The sequence below is a fragment of the Varroa jacobsoni genome, unplaced genomic scaffold, assembly GCF_002532875.2.
Source record: "Varroa jacobsoni isolate VJ856 unplaced genomic scaffold, vjacob_1.0 scaffold_602, whole genome shotgun sequence".
NCBI lineage: Eukaryota > Metazoa > Arthropoda > Arachnida > Mesostigmata > Varroidae > Varroa > Varroa jacobsoni.
This window is the reverse complement of record NW_019213504.1, coordinates 17070-35467: the sequence shown is the minus strand read 5'-3', so window position 1 is coordinate 35467 and position 18398 is coordinate 17070. Positions and strand designations below refer to the sequence as shown.

Below are 18398 nucleotides of genomic sequence, written 5' to 3'. Positions count from 1 at the left end.
TTTTTGTTGATTATTTTAATAAACTAATATAACATTATGGAACTTTTTGGGCGCCTCTTACTACTAAACTGGGATCAATAAGGCTACCGAAAGACAGACTACAAAGTAACTGATTGCTTCCGTTTCACAACTGCTATACATTAACACCTTGAAAGAGATTGGGGGTAGTCACCTATTGCCCGTGGTATGGACCCCACATTGAGCATGTTTGTCTACGTACGACGACGGATCAAAACGCGTCCCGCAGTCCAATGCCAAGCAACACATTCTAATCATTCTATTGTAGAAAAAAAAACATTAACTAAACGATACCAAAGCCTTTGTACCAGCGCTGTAGACTCACACTCACGTCGATGTTCCCTAACATTAATGCACATTACGATATAGTTAGATTGTAAAAAAGATTTACCTTTGGGCTTCCAACTGGGTGTTTTCCTGCCGAAGCTTATTAACCACGAGCTCCAACTCTTTATTTCGATTGATAAGTTTACGTACGCTGGCTTGATTTGAATCAAGCTGAAAAGAGGAGTGAAACAAATATGGAACTGTGAGACACTTTAATCACATACGGCAAACAAGTTTTGATTCGAGGGACCACTGAAGGAAAGGCGGCCACGATCTCATCAATAAGCGCTGTTATCGACCTACAACTGCCCGTAGACACTAACGGACGCTTGAAATGTACATATCTCTTTGTATGTTCATTGGCGCGCATGTACGCAAGGAGCATGACAAAAAATTATGCTCCACTAGAAGGTTTTAAGTAATAATAGTTCCTTTATTTGACCCACCTCATCCTGGGCAGCTCCCAGCATTGCCTTGAGCTCTTCGATTCGCGACCGGAGCTTCTTGACTTCTTGTTCAAAGGCATCCGCTCGCCGCAAAGCGTGACCCAATTCAACAGTTTTGTCCTGTAGGACTCGTTTCAACTTTTCGTACTTTTGGTGTGCCTGCGCCAGCTCTTGGTGAATTTTGCTTTGAATACCACTTCCCGCCTGACCAGCTGTGATTATCATTTGTTGTCCATTGCTGTTAACTTGGACTGCACATGCCGAATTTGGAAGGGCATTTCCGGCTACACCCGACAGATCTCCGGTTCCACACGTTCCCATGGAACCGATACCTGGCAAGTCATTTACCAGACATATACATGACCCAATTGGACGTACGTCAATAAAGTACACAACAAACACTTTATAAACAAAAATCATCACGGTAGTGAGTTGAGATGATGACAAAGCTATTCTGAGGTGCAGAAAAACCAGATTCCGCTATAAAGATCTCGTTAATGTCAGCAAAACACTTATTTTATATGTGACCGGAGCGTGCAGCTACGTTTTTGCGTAAGATAAAATGCATGTTTTGTATTAATCGATAAAATTTCATATATTGATTGATTTAATGAAATTTTCGCATCTACCTTCGCTAGAGCTGGACGTTGATCCCGTGTTGCAAGTAGATCCTCCGCCCTGGCCAGCTGGCGTCTGCAGAGTTGCGCCGCCCGTCTGGGCGCCCTCGACGTCCTCAAGCTCAAGAATACGGATCTTCAATCTTTTGTTCTCACGTTCTAGGGCACTCTTTTCTGACTCTAACCGCTCACATTTTTGCCATTCGGCTGCATTTTCCTCTTGAAGCTTTTCAAGCTGTCAAACGAAATAATAGTACAATACAGGGAAACTTTCGTACAACTACGTACAATATTGCGCGGGTTTTCAGATACTTCAAAATGCCTTCCACCGTGCATGACAATATTTCAAGGTGATCCTTGCGGTCATAACAAAACAAACATGTTTACCGTGACAGCCACATGTGCTTATACGCGTGTGTTTTTATTTACCTACCTTGACCTGCAGCATTTGTATTTTTTCCTCTGCCTCGAACTCGCCAATGCCTATGGCGAGAGGGTCGCCGTCTTGAGCCTCTGTGCATGTACTACTGGCTATCTGATCGCTTAAGGCCTCGCCGTTTTCTCGAGTGCCTGAGGCGGCCGCTGCTACAGTTACAGCTGCCGCTTCATGATGGCCACTCGCCAGAACGGCTAAATTAGAGTTCAGCCGCTCATTCTCCCTACAACGACCAACAAAAGAGACTCCTTATAAATAGAGGAAAATGTAATGACTACATCGTGTCACACCCGTCACCATTCGTTGCTTTAGATGGCTCGTTCTCGATGGAGAAATGAAGAGTTTCAGTTGCCATGTCTAGCCAAGAACAAAACTGGGTTTGCTTTCTAAGGCGGCATAAAGAATAGTAGTGATTTGTGATTGCTTTAAATAATAACAAAGCGTGCGGCGCTGTTTATCACACATCGATAAACAACTAGAGGGTGTTTTTCCAGCATGCATCATATCGTCATGCTGAGTAATTCAATACAAGGAGTACGTGAAACGTGCTCCTTAAAAATTCGTTCCACTTAGGCTATCGTAGGATTCAGCTGTAATTACAAATTGTGTACCACAAACGGCTCACGATACGAATTAATTATGTATGTTACAAATAAATGAACGCATTCATATTATTTACGTAACATGCTGAAGGTTTTACGCTACCTCTTGATACTGTCATTCGATCTATAATTCTGTAACTTATGGCCATGTGTTTCTTCACTACGTACTGTTTCTCATTGGCAAGTTGTCGCAGGGCATCCTGCAAACGCAGCTGCAGGTAAGCAATTTTTGCCTGATCCTGATCGCCCGTCGTAGCTGGATTCACTCCGGAATGACTCCCGGTACCGTAGTAATTCAGAGCCAGAAGCTCCTCGGCGAAACTCTTTTCATTCGACGAGACCGAACCGCCACGTCCATTAACGTCAATAGGTGACATTTTTTCAGCAAGACCCGGGTTGCCGCCTCGTCCTCCAGAAAGGTTATTGCCTGCTGCGACGTCATTGTTTGCGTTCATGAGAATAACGCCACTAGCCCCACCGAGGTCGAACGACGCATCCGAATCACTATAGCAATACAAACAATTGCTTTTTGTTAAGGAAACGGGTTTTTAAAGCTAACAAGAAATACATTAGGAGGTACAATTACTCGCAACAATATATGGAAGAAAATCCCTAATGAACTCGGTTTCGTTCTAATGCATAACCGTACATATGCTGAATGTTGTGTATGCAAAAAACACCAACAAAAGTTGCGAATAGATCCTCTAAAGTAATCTCATCTAAATACCTATCAGTACATACAGTGCATCTAGGTTAGATTTCAAATAATGGGGTACGATAGGGTCGATAATTACCATCCCTAATATTCATAATTATGCATCAAAGCTATAAAATATAGCTGGTTCCTTACAGTTTATCAAGTAAGCCATCGGGTTCGGGTTCGTTGTGCAGCATCTGGTTGTTATCCGTGAGGCTCAAGTCGCCTACTGCCATCGCGCTGCCGCTCTCATCACCCATTCTAAAGGTGCAAAAAATATTAATCAAGCAAATTCATTAAGAATTTATAACAATAACATGTTCTGGTACAGCTCCTCTCATTAATTTAACTGAATTTATTCATGGCTGGTGGAAAACGTCGCATAGCAATGGCGGCTAACGTAATTAGGAATAAAGAGTTATAGAAATGGGTTTCCAGAGTTCAAACAACAAATTATGGGGCAGAGAATGACACCGCCGTTCAAAAATTGCGGGTCGACTTGAACGAAACTAACCGCAAACAGGGCAGAAAGATGGCCGGCGAAACTGTTTTATAGGAACAGGATCTTCGGGCGACAGGAGCTAAACGATGTGTGTCGAAATATTGGAAGTCTTTCTTCATAAACTATATACTGTTAATTATTTTAGACCAGACTGCAATGATATGCAGTCTTTGGGACGGACAGAGCCATGAAAATGCCATAGCTAATGCCAAAGGGGTTTTACAATGATTAAAAACATATTTAGCCGCTTCATCGCGTACAAAGCATGACAAGGAGCTTTTGATAGTTTATTTTACGTCTCGTTCTTTGTTTTCTGACAACGCAATGGAAGGCTAAAATTTAACAAAAATTGAAGGAGGACCCTCACGCTGCTAAGAAATTCATACACTGTCAAGAGTCTTTTGCGCCACTCTATGTGTCGGTAAAACACCGCACGCAATACAGTGGTATACCATTACCGCCCTCACTCAGTATTATGTGACTACGTAGTTTTTCGCCGTGTATAGGTCACGTACCGAAATACTCGGAATGATCTTGACAATCATATTAAATTTTGTGTAATTTTTCTGCTGCAATCGATGTGAGCAACGTGTGCCGTGTGCTCCAAGTTATTAAGTCTCTACCGTTCCGGTAGGAACTTAATAACCTGACCTGTGAAATGGTTCACGATACGAAACTTTACTCTGACCAGTCCTATTAGACGTACTACCGAATCAAGGCAAGTGAATGTAGTTTCAGAGGTTCCTATTAGCTAGAGGCTGGTGCTGAAACGTGATATAGTTTATAATCAATAATTTTTCCTCAGTGAGGTGCTTCCGGATCACCTGTGTACGTAGAACAAAAAATTTTCATGAGTTGAGCAGCGGTAGGGATCGCAGACCTCACGCTGCAGGCTGCTCGCCGGCTACTGAAACCAGCGATGTCAATGTCCTTTAAAGCCTAGAAATAAAGCTCTACAATTGTGGAAGAACTGATCCTTCCTGCCTCAGCTACGTAAGACACATGCAAGCTTATGTGCTCGCTAGTCTTCAAGAGTCCGAATCTTAATTTCTGTTCAGAGATGGCGCTTTGGAACTAAAAGGCACCTCGCGGCGCGATCGGCCATTAAAGATAACCTGAATTCAATCTTTAAGAACACGACTAGCAAAAAGCCCGGTGAATTGGCAGAGGAAGGGCCCTGCAAAAACTTGACCATGATAGGATACATTGAATTATTGGATTTTATCAAAGAACAGTAGCCTAGGTGCTTCATAACTGAATGAAAAACCCTATAGGACACTTATATTTGCCTTCTTGCTTTTGAACATCTTGCTCGATTTTGAGCAATCAGGCGACAACGATGACAGATTTTTGTACAGAATTGTTGCGGGTAACGAAAAGTAGCGTCTTTATATCAATATGAAGTTAAAAAGGTATGTGTAAGCCTCAAGCTGAGCCAAAATTCTTTATAATAAAAAAACTTTGTTCGGACTAGCTAAGTCTCACGCACTACGAAGTGTATAGTGAGACGGTCAACAATCAACACAACACAAATCTGTACATAGCTTAGTTGCATGGCGTACAGGAGGCTAGAAAGCCAACAGTCAAGGTAAAGTCGCCATTCTTAGGCAGTGACGGGCAGCATATCGCGTTAAAACCATTTGCATTGCTGGTCTCTTCGCATCCATAAGGGAATCTCCAGACGTCGCAATAACAGAATACCTTCTCTTTCAATTATAAAAAAAAAAAAGGAATTCATACCAGTACGTAGCTTTAATAATAAAAAGGGTGGCAAGAACAGGCTAAACAACTTCTTCTATACTGAACTTTTTGCTAGGACTTGAAATGTTAAACGTTTGGTAGACGCAGGGAATGACGACGTACATATAAGGGAAGTTTTTAATAATGTAGGTGAAATTCTGTGCTTTTTTTAGTGTTATAGTAATATATTTTAGTCACTCTTTTTTTCAATAGCTTTTTTCTCGGTCGATATAGAATTGTCACGAAAAATTTCAATAATGAGAAGAATCCAAGGTTGTACTCAAGGGCACATTTTAAACAGAAAACGTCGAAAACATCTGTTTACCATTGAACACTTCTGAAGACTCAATTTAATATTACTATTAACTTGTTACCGACAAGGTAAGACGTCAATTGACGCCGAGTTGTCATTACCTTTAGCTGAGTGTTAATATGTCGATTAATTGGAGGTAAAATAAGACTCATGAAATATGTGCGTACTGCAATTCCTTTAAACTACCATCAGTTTAGTTAGGGACCTCATTCTGCTTCCCATTGCGGTTCTTAATTTTTTCTATAGATACAGGACTGTCGTAATTTAATTCTGGCGTGTTTAATCTGAATCGTACGAATTCAGCCGTTGAAGCGAAAACAGTCCAAGATTAATTTGACCTTACCGTCAGTATCTTACTTCATATAGAACGTTCCTAAGAGAGAGATTCACTAGTTTTCGCATCCCCATCGCAGTGCTGAGGACGAATGACTATTTCGAAATCTTGCAACTATCCAAATACAAGATTGTGACAAAGGCTTTTGGCCTAAAATTGATGCTAGATATTAAAATACCGGAACTACGCCCCGGTAGAGACTTAATTGACTACGTTGACTGATTCTCACCTCCGTTTGTCGAGCATTAGCGACTCGGCAAGCGCATGAGTATTATTATTATTATTCGATGAACGGGTCGTATTGTCCGGCGTAGTATTGCCCTCGGTAGTTTCTTCAGTATGGGTTGGCGAAGGCCGCGATGGTAAGGGAGAGCCGGCCGGGCCTTCAGCTCCGCGAGTCACCACACGTCGCTCACCTATCTCCTTAAGCCGGTGAACTTCCGAGCGGAGGTTGATAATCTCTTGTTCGAGCGTGCCTCGCTCCGACGCTAGAGACTCGAGCTAAAAATCGCAGTTGGCAAGAAGGGCAAATTTGCAGTGGCAGCTATTTACTAGGCGTCATTGACCAGGCGCGTCTCCAATTTAGGAAGCAACGTAACAATTTGGAAATGGCACGACGGGATCGTGCTCTATGCTATGGTACCTTCCAAAGTACCATAGATTAGACATTGAAAGCAAAGAGAATTTTAATTATTTGAAATTAATTCGCCGCTTAATAGAGTATTTGTATTGTATGTAGGTTAGATTATATTAGCCGAATGAGAGAACAGCTCAGTGTGCGTGTGCGGAACGAATTGGACACTCGAATAATATAACAAGAAGATCCAAACGCTTTTGAAATAAACCTCTTTTCGTTTTCCAATGTTACCAGATCTCAGTGACCGTATTTTAGTATATTATCGTCTTTTTCTACTTCATTCCTATGAGACGAAAAGTACCGAAAAAATATAAGATTCTCATTTAGGACATGGGTCAGTGAGGCCTGCACTAAAACTCGCCACCTTTTCTGTTACGTCATCTCCAACAAGCTTTCCAACCTACGCATCTTCCCTACGCTCCCCTAGGCGTTCGCCTGCCCTTTTCACTTTTCAGGTAACTACTTGGTGCGATTGCATTTTCCACTCAAAACAGGCTCACCTCTTTCGTATGCTGTTCACAGGTCGTCCGCATACGTCGGAGTTCCTCTTTGGCCTCGTTTCGCTCGGCGCGAGCTTTGCTCCATTTATCTCGCCAGTTGTTGGTACAGTCTGACCACCAACTAAAATTCAAAGCAACGTTGATTGATTGATTAGTGTAAGTTTCAGGCATCCAAATCGATACGAGCCGTTTTGGGCCCTAACAGCCATGTTAAATTTGAATTGACTCCCTTGTTTACTAAAATTTGTTTCACAAACTGGATGAGCGCTATTTAGGCTTGAGGCCTGCCGAATTCTAAACTCAGTAACCGTTCATAAGTCAGTTGGTATAGTTGAGTTCACCCATTGGCCATTAAAGGGAATCAATCGTACTTAAAATTAAAATAATGAAAAATACTAAAAGTACAGACAAATTAAGAATAGATAAAAGTACAGAAAAGCAACGGCACACCATAACATTCACATACCGTAAAATACTAAAAGTAGGGTTCTACAATACCTCAGACAATGTTGCCCATTGCGAGGATATTGGTCCTGGCTATTTCAGCCCTTACCGAAATCTTCATCACCGCCTACCGTTTCGCCTATCCATAGAGACCAAGTTGGCCTTTTTTTTTTCACACATATGCTTAGCTAGCTGCTTGCCTTGCTGTGGCTCCAAAGAATGCGCCCACATCTGATGGTAGAGTAGTCATTTCATTTTACTCTTGAGTTCTGCTCCACGCCATCATTATTAGATGGTGCGTATTCGCTCATGCATCCCTGTGCTTTCGTTGCTTGTTTAGGTACCGCGTTAGCGTACCGTCACACCGCCTTGCTGTATCTGGCGCGCGCTTGTTACGTAACTTTTACAGGCACCGTGCTACTTTTGAAGAGGCGCATGGATTAGAGCCAAAGCGACAAACGCAGTCTAGAAAAATGGCAGTATTTAATAAGCCACCGTGTATGTATTCGATACAGCCACACATGGCAATGATCGTATTTAAGCTGTTCCTGAGATTGCCTTTTTGTATTGCTAAACTTATTGTTTGTGTGCCTATCTACATGTTAAATACTCGAATGAGATGGGCGAAAAAGCGAGGGAGCTGATGCATGCTAATGCGGTAAACGTTCTTTAACAATCTGTCAGCGAGGCAGGTTTTACGAAAAGGGCGTGTCTTATGGTGGCCTGAACACATGATTTCTTGCTTTGCGTCACTTTATCTTTACTCCTTGAGCTCCCTGACTCCACGTTACTCGGTACTATGGAGGGGACGCTGACTCGAGAGTACTGTGTAGTATCGAAATGAGTTACTGTTGAACAATCTCGGTGACGATTTAATTCATGGGCCGTTGCGCTCTTACACGCAGACGAAAGCAACAATCAGTAGGGTAAGGGATTCTAAGCAAGCAGCAGATTCGATGAAATATGTTATGATCACTGCTTCTTACGCAATTGTACACACAAGAGTCAAACATATTGCATAGAAAAAAGGTAATGAGGTAGGCCTAGAAACTGCTCAAGTCAACGCTCGAGTCGAGAGTCTCGATAGGTTCTCGTCTCTCGAAATGGGCCGAACGCGCACAAGACGCAAAAGGATGCCTCTGTATGGTACTCCTGAAGAGTGTCACTGTATTGCACAAACGATGACAAACCAGAAAAAAATAAATAGCAAGAAATAAGCTATGACATAGTTAAACCGACCAACGAGTAATATATACAAACAGCCATACCATTTCTAGTAGTTTAATAATGATTAGAGGTCGAAACCTTTCATCCTTGCTGCTGGCTGTTGTGGTCGCTCGACGCCGCAACCGTAGCTTTCGGTTTCTCTATAGCTATAAGAATAATGCTGTTGAGTCACGCGTTGATGTCCGCTGACGTTTTCTCATTAACAGACAACACGTGAGTTGCCGTTCGCAACTACAACACGTATTGCTGCTACGGTGACGACGACGGTAATTGCTATTGTCACGGTCTCTGTTAGTCTCGGGACAAGGGTAGAACGTAACGATACGTAATTTAATAAGACTACGACGCGTAATCGAATTGTCGATCGACTGAGTATATCGGTCTGGGGCCCTGCGTGCCACCTATAGCAACAGCAGCAGCAGTAGGAGTAGCTGCATCGATAACAATGCCAATAGCATGAACGACCTCGGTTAAAACCGTGACGACGACAGCGTTTCGCTAAGTTCCACTGTCTATCTATGTAGACAGTATGTAGATATCACAAGCTAGGAATACTCATTTGCTATAGAAACAGTTAGCAAATGAGAGGCCTCATCGGAAACGGCAAATGGTACAGTCACTCGACAACAGTTCAATCTCTCTACAGGATGGGCTTGTTCTATTATTGTGAATCAAAGTCTATTTCTACGCAGCACTACAGGGTGGTTCCACGTACGCGACTAACAAGCTTCAGTAATCCATCGGACGGACAAGACAGCCCGAAAGAACGGACACGAATAGCGTTTTATGTCACTTTCTCGGCGCATGACAACGATACTGCTTTAAGAGAGCGGTATTTTTCGATGTCGGGTGCAGTTTAAGATGCATCGGTGAAGAAGAAAAGATCAACAAATGACAAATTTTATCATCTCGTTGGAACCCTGACGTTTCTACACTGTTTAAGGCATTGGATAATCGAGACATTGCAGGTCTACGAAAAGGAGTCCTAAAAACGGTTTTGACCCTGTCGTCTGTCGATAATTTTTTGTCAAACTGACAAAGCGTACCGACAATCTTTGATTTGCTGCAAGAACATGCATTTCGCCGCCAGCATAAGTGACACTTACTTCAGCCATTACCGTGAGAACAATGGTCAATCTACGGCACAGTTAAACGATGATTAATTTGTGTGCGAGGCATGTTGACCTACCACATGCCTATTGCAGTTTCCCGTTTGCCTCTGAAATCGTTTTTTGAATCGCACTGACTGTTTATAGAAGCTGGTAGCTCCGGTGTTTGCGGACCTATATAGCTAGAACCTTATTGGCTGTCGGTTAGGAACAGGGAAACAACAGGAGTTGAAACATAGAAAAGATTATGGTCGAGCATAGCAATTGTGTCCTATGCAGGCAGGAGGCAATGGCATTTGTCAGGATAAGTATTGACACGTGTGTATGCAACACGATGCTCTCATGGTTGAACAGTGTCGTCCTGATACGATGATTCAAAGTTATAGAGGTTCGTCTCTTTGAATCTGACATTACGATATACGTGACGAGTAGCAAAGGACAATTGTTTAAGAACTGTCTCGCTAGCGATAAAAACGGTTTAGTTTAACGGTGTTTGTTTCGTTGTAGTCAACGTATCGTAACAGTAGTAAAGCGGTAGTGAGAAAACAGTAAACCCACAGGTACAGCATATTTCCTAACGGTAGCAATTCGTAGAGGATCCAAGTCAGTTGTCAGGTATGAATTAGGGCTATCAAATAATGACAGTTACATCGCGTTCAGGTAGTTGCCATGGAAAGCAATACAAATACATATTGTTCGTCTGCAAGTACAAATACAAGTTCGTTTAAACCGATCGCGGGTGCAGGGCGTTCGATCTAGATCGAGCAAACGGCCCGGCTAAGACACAGCCACCGATGCCTGCCGCATGGTTACGTCTGGGTTCAACTGTCGATAACATCAGTACACACAGCGTCCATATATTCGAAGACGCTTCGGGCGATGAAGTCGGTGAAGGCCTTGCTTAGAAGTTATGTTGATATGGCTCGCGTTCCATTGTCTCGGACAAATATCATAGCCATTTATTAGTTACGACATTTCGGACGACTTCGTACATTACTTGTATGTGAAAAATTCTAGTATATGACCTATTCTAACCTCTTAGAGACGGTGCGTAAGCGACGCGATAACGTGCTTGCGCCCTTTCTCACTTCCATCGGGCAGACTGTACAGAGCATTATATTTAAGTAATAATTCCTGCAGCGAACACGGCAGGCCTACGAAAAACATTACGAGACTGTAGAGGATGGCTATGCATGCCCGGTGCACAGATGATTCCATGCTCGCAGCGCGGCCATATCACTTTTTAATTGATAACTAGAAATATTGTTTCTCACGCTTCACGTAAACAAATATGTTATTCAATCAGATCTGTATGGTTTTTTGCCGTTGACAAATCTATGATACTTCTTAGGCGAGACTGCCGAGCGAATACTAAAGCGAGATGCGACGCCAAAAGTTATTGGATTTACATTAAATTTATCAAGAACGACTCTTAACGGTTTTAACAAGTAATAACTGGTCGTAGCCAATAGCAATGTCCCAAATCGTACAGAATAAATGCAAGCAAAACAGGGTCCATCTGAAAGTAGACAAAGTATTAGTTTCAAATAACACAAACACTGTGCATTTGCAATAGTTGATTGTACATCAAAATCTAATCACTTCAATTGTTGCTCACGACAAAGATGAGTGTGCACTCTGCACAGTCCAACGTCAAACACAAAATACGAGAAGTTCCACCCAGCGACTCTTTACATTATACACATTATTACATTATTATTACATTTATACATCTAAGTTGAGTATGGTCACAACTGACAGTGTTAATGAAGTGAAGAAAATCAGACAAATCAAAATATAGCCTACAGATAAAAAAAAATCTACTTTGCCATAACCCGTATGCCTTTAGTTATGGCATAATTTCAACCTACTTATGCTTAGGTCTTAGAAATTTACGGAGTAAGGGCTCCCAGAAAGGACGGACTTACCGTTCAACGACAGACAGAGAGGCATACAAATCTCAATCAGACTTAGTATAGTATAGTATTCAGCTGAATACCCATTCGTTGATATAGTTCTGTAGCAGCTTCACTGAAAACGGCCCAATCTTCTTTGAGGTTGGTATCTATCTTTCCCATGAACAGTCACTGGCCATCGCCTGATTGAGCTGTGAAACTACACGATACGACTGTACACGATACGCGGCACAATTCAAAAAGCTTATCTAGCTGCGGCTAAAAGTTTCCCTATTCTGTTAAATATGGCTTTTCTATCCAAACCATGTACATGCGTAACCTATCGCATAAATGCCGCCTATTTCTAGCTCCAGGTTCTGCTAAAACATGGGGGTCTACAGAACTAGAATCAGGACCCTGCCACTTCTAATCATCCCGCTCGGACAAGATCGTTAAAGTGCTCATTATAGTGGTGCAGTTCTTATTTTGTTTTTTATTATTTTGCGAGTAACTAGATTTTTCGCTCACTATGTGTTCAAATAAGTGCGGTGCTTCGCAGGCATTTTCGTCTGCAGCAGACGAAAATAATAATAATTACTGCGGAAAAACACAACATCTCGGCTGAGACCATAACCTAACAAAACAACGCATCTAGACCGGGCGGAGCACACAATGCAGGGGTAATCTTATGCAGCATGAAGGCTCGAAAGTGATAAATTAATTAGTTTACTGAAATTAATGAATGTAGGAAATGGTATTGATAGAGCTAGAAACTGAACCATGTGGAACGGGGTCCTGAAATATTTTTGTGATACCTTAAAGCAATTTATTGCCGGGATGCAGCTTGTAATGAGTAAAAATAAAATGACACGAATTCAACTGCTAAAAGAAAAAAGTAACTAGCCCATTTAAGAATAAACGCGCAGGTACGTTATCGCCGTTAAGCGGACTGTTTACAGATTTAAATAACTATTTCTAGAGGCCGATAACCGGACTGCACAACCTGCGGTGTAACTTTCGCAAAATCACACACTAACCGCATGGTCTTTTCCATCTGCGTAATCCTCTGACGGGCTTCCTCCAATTCCTTGACCTTGTGCGGGCTGGATGAATGATGATGTTCCCCATGAGACTGATGTTGCTGTTGTAGGTGCTGTTGCGTGGCAGTTGTTTGTAGAAATTGTTGTTGTTGGCCTGGGTAGTGTTGCAGTGGCCTCAGGGGAACTTGGCCTTGGCCGACCCCTTCGTAGAGTACTCCACCACCGATCTGCTCGTACTGTGACATTCCTACGGGCCAAAAAGGCTAACTGTGAGAAAGACCACCACACTGTGTACACTAGCAAATAATATACAGGCGCTAATTTATATTAAAATGTCTACATGTTCGTCTATGGGCACATTCGTACAGTTATAGATCTATAGAAATGTTCATTTATATAGAGGGAAAGGTAAGGCTACATGGGACAGCGGCCGTGTGGATCATTTCTGTTTTTTCTAGCAGGGGAACGTCGATTTAAAATTTCCTACTCTCAAACTTTTGGATTTTTGCTTAAATACACACAGGTCAGAAAATGAGTGCTTTACGCATTAGTGGATTTTTATCTTTGACTGAATCGCGAAAGGTTACGTAGGTATTTCGTCAAACTTTTTTGGATCATGAAGGAACATTTGTTTTTCTACCATGATTTCCCCCAAAATTTAGAAGTTAAAAGACGACTCAAAATCAAGTAACGTTGTGCAGCAGTCATCGCTACGTATAACAACTTTATGGAGGAAGATAACTTTTGTCTAGAGACGTCAAAGAACGAACATGCCAGCTCGTGAATTTAAAGCTGGTTTCCAGCATTGCCGAATGCCGGCACCTGCCTTCTAAAAAATTGTAATTTATGTTGTACTAAATTCCTTGAGCTGAATTGATCGTAGCCCAAAATATAAGTATACCATCTTCTGACAGTCGCGTTTCAACTACGTGTTCAACCGCTCAACAGCAAATTGTTAAATTCACGCACCATTATACACTCAGAAGCTTTGCCCATACGAATGCGCAGTATCACACGGCTAGCAACAACAGCCGAAAATAGAAAAAAACAAATCGCCGAAATCACACCGCCTAGTAATCAATTGTAGCGTGATGAAATCAGTCTCTTATGCTCTATAGAATCTATATCGGAGATCAATCATTCTGTGAGACCCAGTTAGCTGTTCTGTACATTCGAATCGATAAGAGCATCTATTAGACCTATTTTTTTTTTAATGGACATAATTTCCATTGGGTTATCATCTGTGTGATGATTATTAGCCAGAAGTCTAGGCCCGGACTGATAGAAGTGAAGACAACGCCGCCAATATTAACCGCAGCCACATAGGTCTCCCACCGTTCAAAGCCTTGTAAGAGAGAAACTAAGCTGAGATACCACATAGAAAAATGATAACAGCCATTACAACAATACGAATACTGACTCATCTATGTACTCCAGGATTTCACCAGTAATTCATTATCTACTTGTCGTTTTGATTGACCAGCAGTGCTTAGCTGAATTTAGCAACAATCTCCACCTAAACTAGAATATGCCACTTTTGAACAAATCCGCACTACTCGTGTTTACTGTTCAACAATAATATTGAAACTTCCGCGTAACGAGTTGTTTGTAGAGACTGTAAATATTCGCAGATAAAAGCGTAGTCTTTATGACACGCATGACTAGTTCCAGGACCATTCCAAAGGTCCTTTCCTCTGTCTCCCTTCATTGGAGAATTGGGTCGAGCAGCAAAGGAACCCAATAGTCTACAGTCATTCAATAAACTAACTCGACCAACATACATTGCCCTGATATGCCTATCAGAAACGATAAATTAAATCTATTCATTTCAGACCAAATGATTTGCAGACCATAATAGCAGAAGACAAAGAAGATGTGTGTGTTTGTTTGTATTTGTTGTTGTTTGTGAGTTTGTATTTATGTATGTGTGCTTGTGTCTGTTTTTGTTTGTATGCGTGCTTTTGTCTTTGTGTGATCGTGAATGAGTGAGTGAGTGTGTATGTGTGTATGTATCTATGCGTGTGTGTCTGAGAGAGAAAGAGAGAGAGAAAGATAATACAACGCAGCTGAGCCGCCTTACTTCTACGTATAAAAGACAGTGTACAGCAGTGAATACGCTGTAAGGAAAAAAAGTGGCGGCGCGAGAGGGCGCCAAAATGAAAATCATACATCCAAAGGCGGCAAACATTATTTTACCGAGACTTATATTAAGACTCATGAGCTAGAATCGTTTGGTTAGCTTGTCTGTCTTTACTTTTACATTCCTCGTTTTTTTTTTTCGGGCATTATGGAAACTACCACAGCACTGCGAACCGGTAAAACGAACGATATGTTGAAGCAGCAGCACGAAAAAAAGGCGATTGCATCAGGTAGAAAAAGCCTAAAAAATAGACTATTCCAAAAAACAGACCACTGTTGTGGTAGGGCAATGATATCCGTATTGTTCGGATATCATTGCCCTTCGATATCCAACCTTTTGTAATTAATAACGACAATGCCCTGTCGCGATACGGCTAAAATGGAGACAGATAGAATCATTTATACTAATTGTCCCTGCTCTCGGTTATGTACAAGCCAATCTTACTTCAATAAGAGGATTAAATGCGACGGGTAGTCGACACTGAACAACATGAAAGATTTGTTACTTTCGACAAATGGAAAACTTGGCGATATAGCTAGCTGATACGGCGTATATCTCCAGTTGTGGCTGTTTGTGCATCTATTTTGTCTTCTAAAAAAAAAACGTAGCAGCGTCTTGCTAGCAGTAGAATGAACTATTTTATAAATTTTCTTAATTCCGATGATCATAACTACGATACTACATGTAACGTAAGAGGTGTCGGTGCAATTTCCTAAACGGCCTAAAGTAGATTTTCACTTGAGCTGCTTTTTTTTCTTATAGGCCACACTTTGAATATATTGGGTCCACAAGTTCTCTTTAGAGCAGTGTTCTGTGCAGATCACAACACCGCCTTGTCATCAGCCTCGATAAGCTTATCGTGGCGTGAAAAAAAAGCTGTAGGAACGACTCAGGCGTATTGTTTCCGCAGTTGTTATGCTAGCACTACGGTCTACCAACACTGGAAGACCATTCAAACGCAATGGATTGAACAGCGACTAGTTACAGGAATACTTGTTGTTAGATAAGAGAACGACTCCTATGACCACCGGTCGCGTTTTTATCTAAGGATTTTGTCTAAGACAGTACCCTAACTGCGCGATAGATCAATAGCGTTGACTTGGTCGCAGAGTTCTAGGCTAACTTAGGTTGCAGTGTCGCAAGCTTAAAAATGCCCCGGTAACCGCTACTCTTTTAGTTGGGCGAAATTCACTAGTGAAAGCTCGTTCAGAGCTTCACAAAAATAGAAATGGAGTACATGTTCAATCCTAGCCCTTTATTCTGGAGTAATCTTCGCCAGAAGATTTCAATATAAAGGATCCCATGGCATAGTCTAAAATGAAAAGAATTATTAGTAGAGACTGATGAAAAGAACAAGTGACATTATTTTTCACTGAACCAACGTAAACGTATTAGTTCCGTACAAGGGGCAGCCCTCGGAAGGGACGCTAACGGCAATATGATAAAACTCGAACCACTTGTAACATAAGCACTCAACTAACGTACAAAGGTACAAGTGAACGGAAGCGTGTGAAGTGTATGCTGTACAAAATCAACAGGAAATTTCATTGTACGCGGTGAACTGACACATTGTTACATGACTCACATAGGTTTCTTTTACCCTATTCAATATGAGATAGATAAACGTACCATTCTACTATATTTAATTACAGGGGTACATTCTCAAGAAATTGTATGTGGTGGAAATTCAAAGTTTTATGGAAATTTCAATTTGGTAAAATGGAAATTGAATGAAATAATTGAATGAAAATATTCTACTTATCCCTCATCACTATCAGGCGGTAGTGAAGTTAGCGGTAGCAGATTGTGAAGAAATCATATATTAAACCAAATGGTCTTAAATGGACTAGTCAGATATGCATGCACAATTAACTCGTTCAGAAATTATTTTAGCTCTAAATTTACAAGACGTTAGAGTGCACCATAAGAATATCTACCCATGTCGTCAAGTCCTGTATAGCAATCTAAAAATGAATTGATTAATGGAGAATACATTTTTGCTTGATACAAAAAAAATGTACACTTTGCTCAATGCGTCATAACTTTTTAGGAGGTGTTTAATTGAAGATAAGATTGGACCGAGACTAAAACCAAGAAAATTTATTTCAAAATATCATTAGAGGTATGAAAGTATAGCAGAAGGAAATATGTAGAAATATACGAAAAGATCCACTTACGTTGTTAACAATTGCTTTGAATAAAATATAAATTTAAAAAACGACGATTTAAAAAGACGACGTTCCGGATGACCAGCAACGTCAACGACGTTTACCAGCCGAAAAACACTAGAAAGGCATCCCATGACGATCAAATCGTATGCTTGCTATAAGCAAGTCAGACGTTTGTCGTATTTTAGGGCGTTATAAATGAAAGTAGCACATTCCACGATTTGTGCGTTGCATCAGTGAAAATGGTTTGCACCGAAGAAAATAATATTCCGAAAAATAGTTGGAAAAATCCGAACAGAATACACAGTTTTTAAGTAAAACTCCTTGAAGCGATCAAGCTACATTGAAATTGGATGAATCCCACCGGAGTCAAAGCAAATCCACATATTACGCAAGAATATTTTGTAAATTTATTAGGAGGAATTACTGTGTGATGTAGTATTTCAAGACAGAGGATATATTAGGTCATTTTTTTCTTGACCATCCAGTGAATTACTTAAATTTTAGGATGACATATTCCGTATCTGACAGGACAGAGCACCTACAGATTACCACCGTAATGAAAAGACACATTTTGATAAGAATATTCCAAACAGCTGGGTAGAACGAAGAAGTCCTATCGAATACCCTGCCCGTTTGCCGTACCTGATGCTAATGGCCATTTTCTCATGGGGTGTACTTCAGAAAAGAGCTTACGCCAGAAAATCAACGACACTAAAAAATCTGAAAGTCATGATCGAGCAAAAGTATACTACAACAATCAAAACTATATAATGTTTGTAAATCAATAGCCCACCGTGAATAGCGTGTGTTGGCCAGAATCCTCATAATTTTGAACACGCGTGATAGAAGCAATTCAAATATTAATTAATCGTAAATAGATACTGGAGTTACAATTATTCAAACTGTGTATAGATTTTTGGTACACCCCGTACAAGTCTTCGATTATTACCTATGAAGTTGAGAGACTCCTATATAAAAAATCAATTCCGCATAGAATATGACTTCCGCTGAGACTAGACCATAATAATCATACGAAATCAAACGGTAAGCAAAGTTCTTGATCATATGAACTCGTGCATAATATTTTAATCTGGCAGTTTTAGGAACCAATCTGTCCGCAAGTTATAGAGACATGTTTGTCTATATGCTTATAATAAAAAATTAATTATTTGTTGCACTGGATGCTTTGACGAGCACGGACGC

The 18398-nt window shown here is 41.0% G+C and overlaps 1 protein-coding gene across 13 annotated transcripts in view; it reads right to left on the bottom strand.

Annotated features, from left to right (window-relative positions):
• The window catches only part of LOC111261858 (uncharacterized), a 73050-nt gene that overhangs the window by 44102 nt on the left and 10550 nt on the right, over nt 1-18398 (bottom strand). For all 13 annotated transcript variants that reach the window (XR_015311705.1, XR_015311707.1, XR_015311704.1 and 10 more), the window contains exons 3-11: nt 12882-13131; nt 7170-7290; nt 6262-6533; nt 3297-3404; nt 2615-2950; nt 1842-2067; nt 1421-1643; nt 792-1123; nt 410-516 (exon numbers count right to left, since the gene is read on the bottom strand). Coding sequence is in view for 5 of the 13 variants with exons in the window: in XM_086968867.1 (XP_086824993.1) it covers nt 410-516; nt 792-1123; nt 1421-1643; nt 1842-2067; nt 2615-2950; nt 3297-3404; nt 6262-6533; nt 7170-7290; nt 12882-13131 (1975 nt within the window). In the remaining 8 variants the exon portion in view is untranslated. The remainder of the gene's footprint in view (nt 1-409; nt 517-791; nt 1124-1420; nt 1644-1841; nt 2068-2614; nt 2951-3296; nt 3405-6261; nt 6534-7169; nt 7291-12881; nt 13132-18398) is intronic.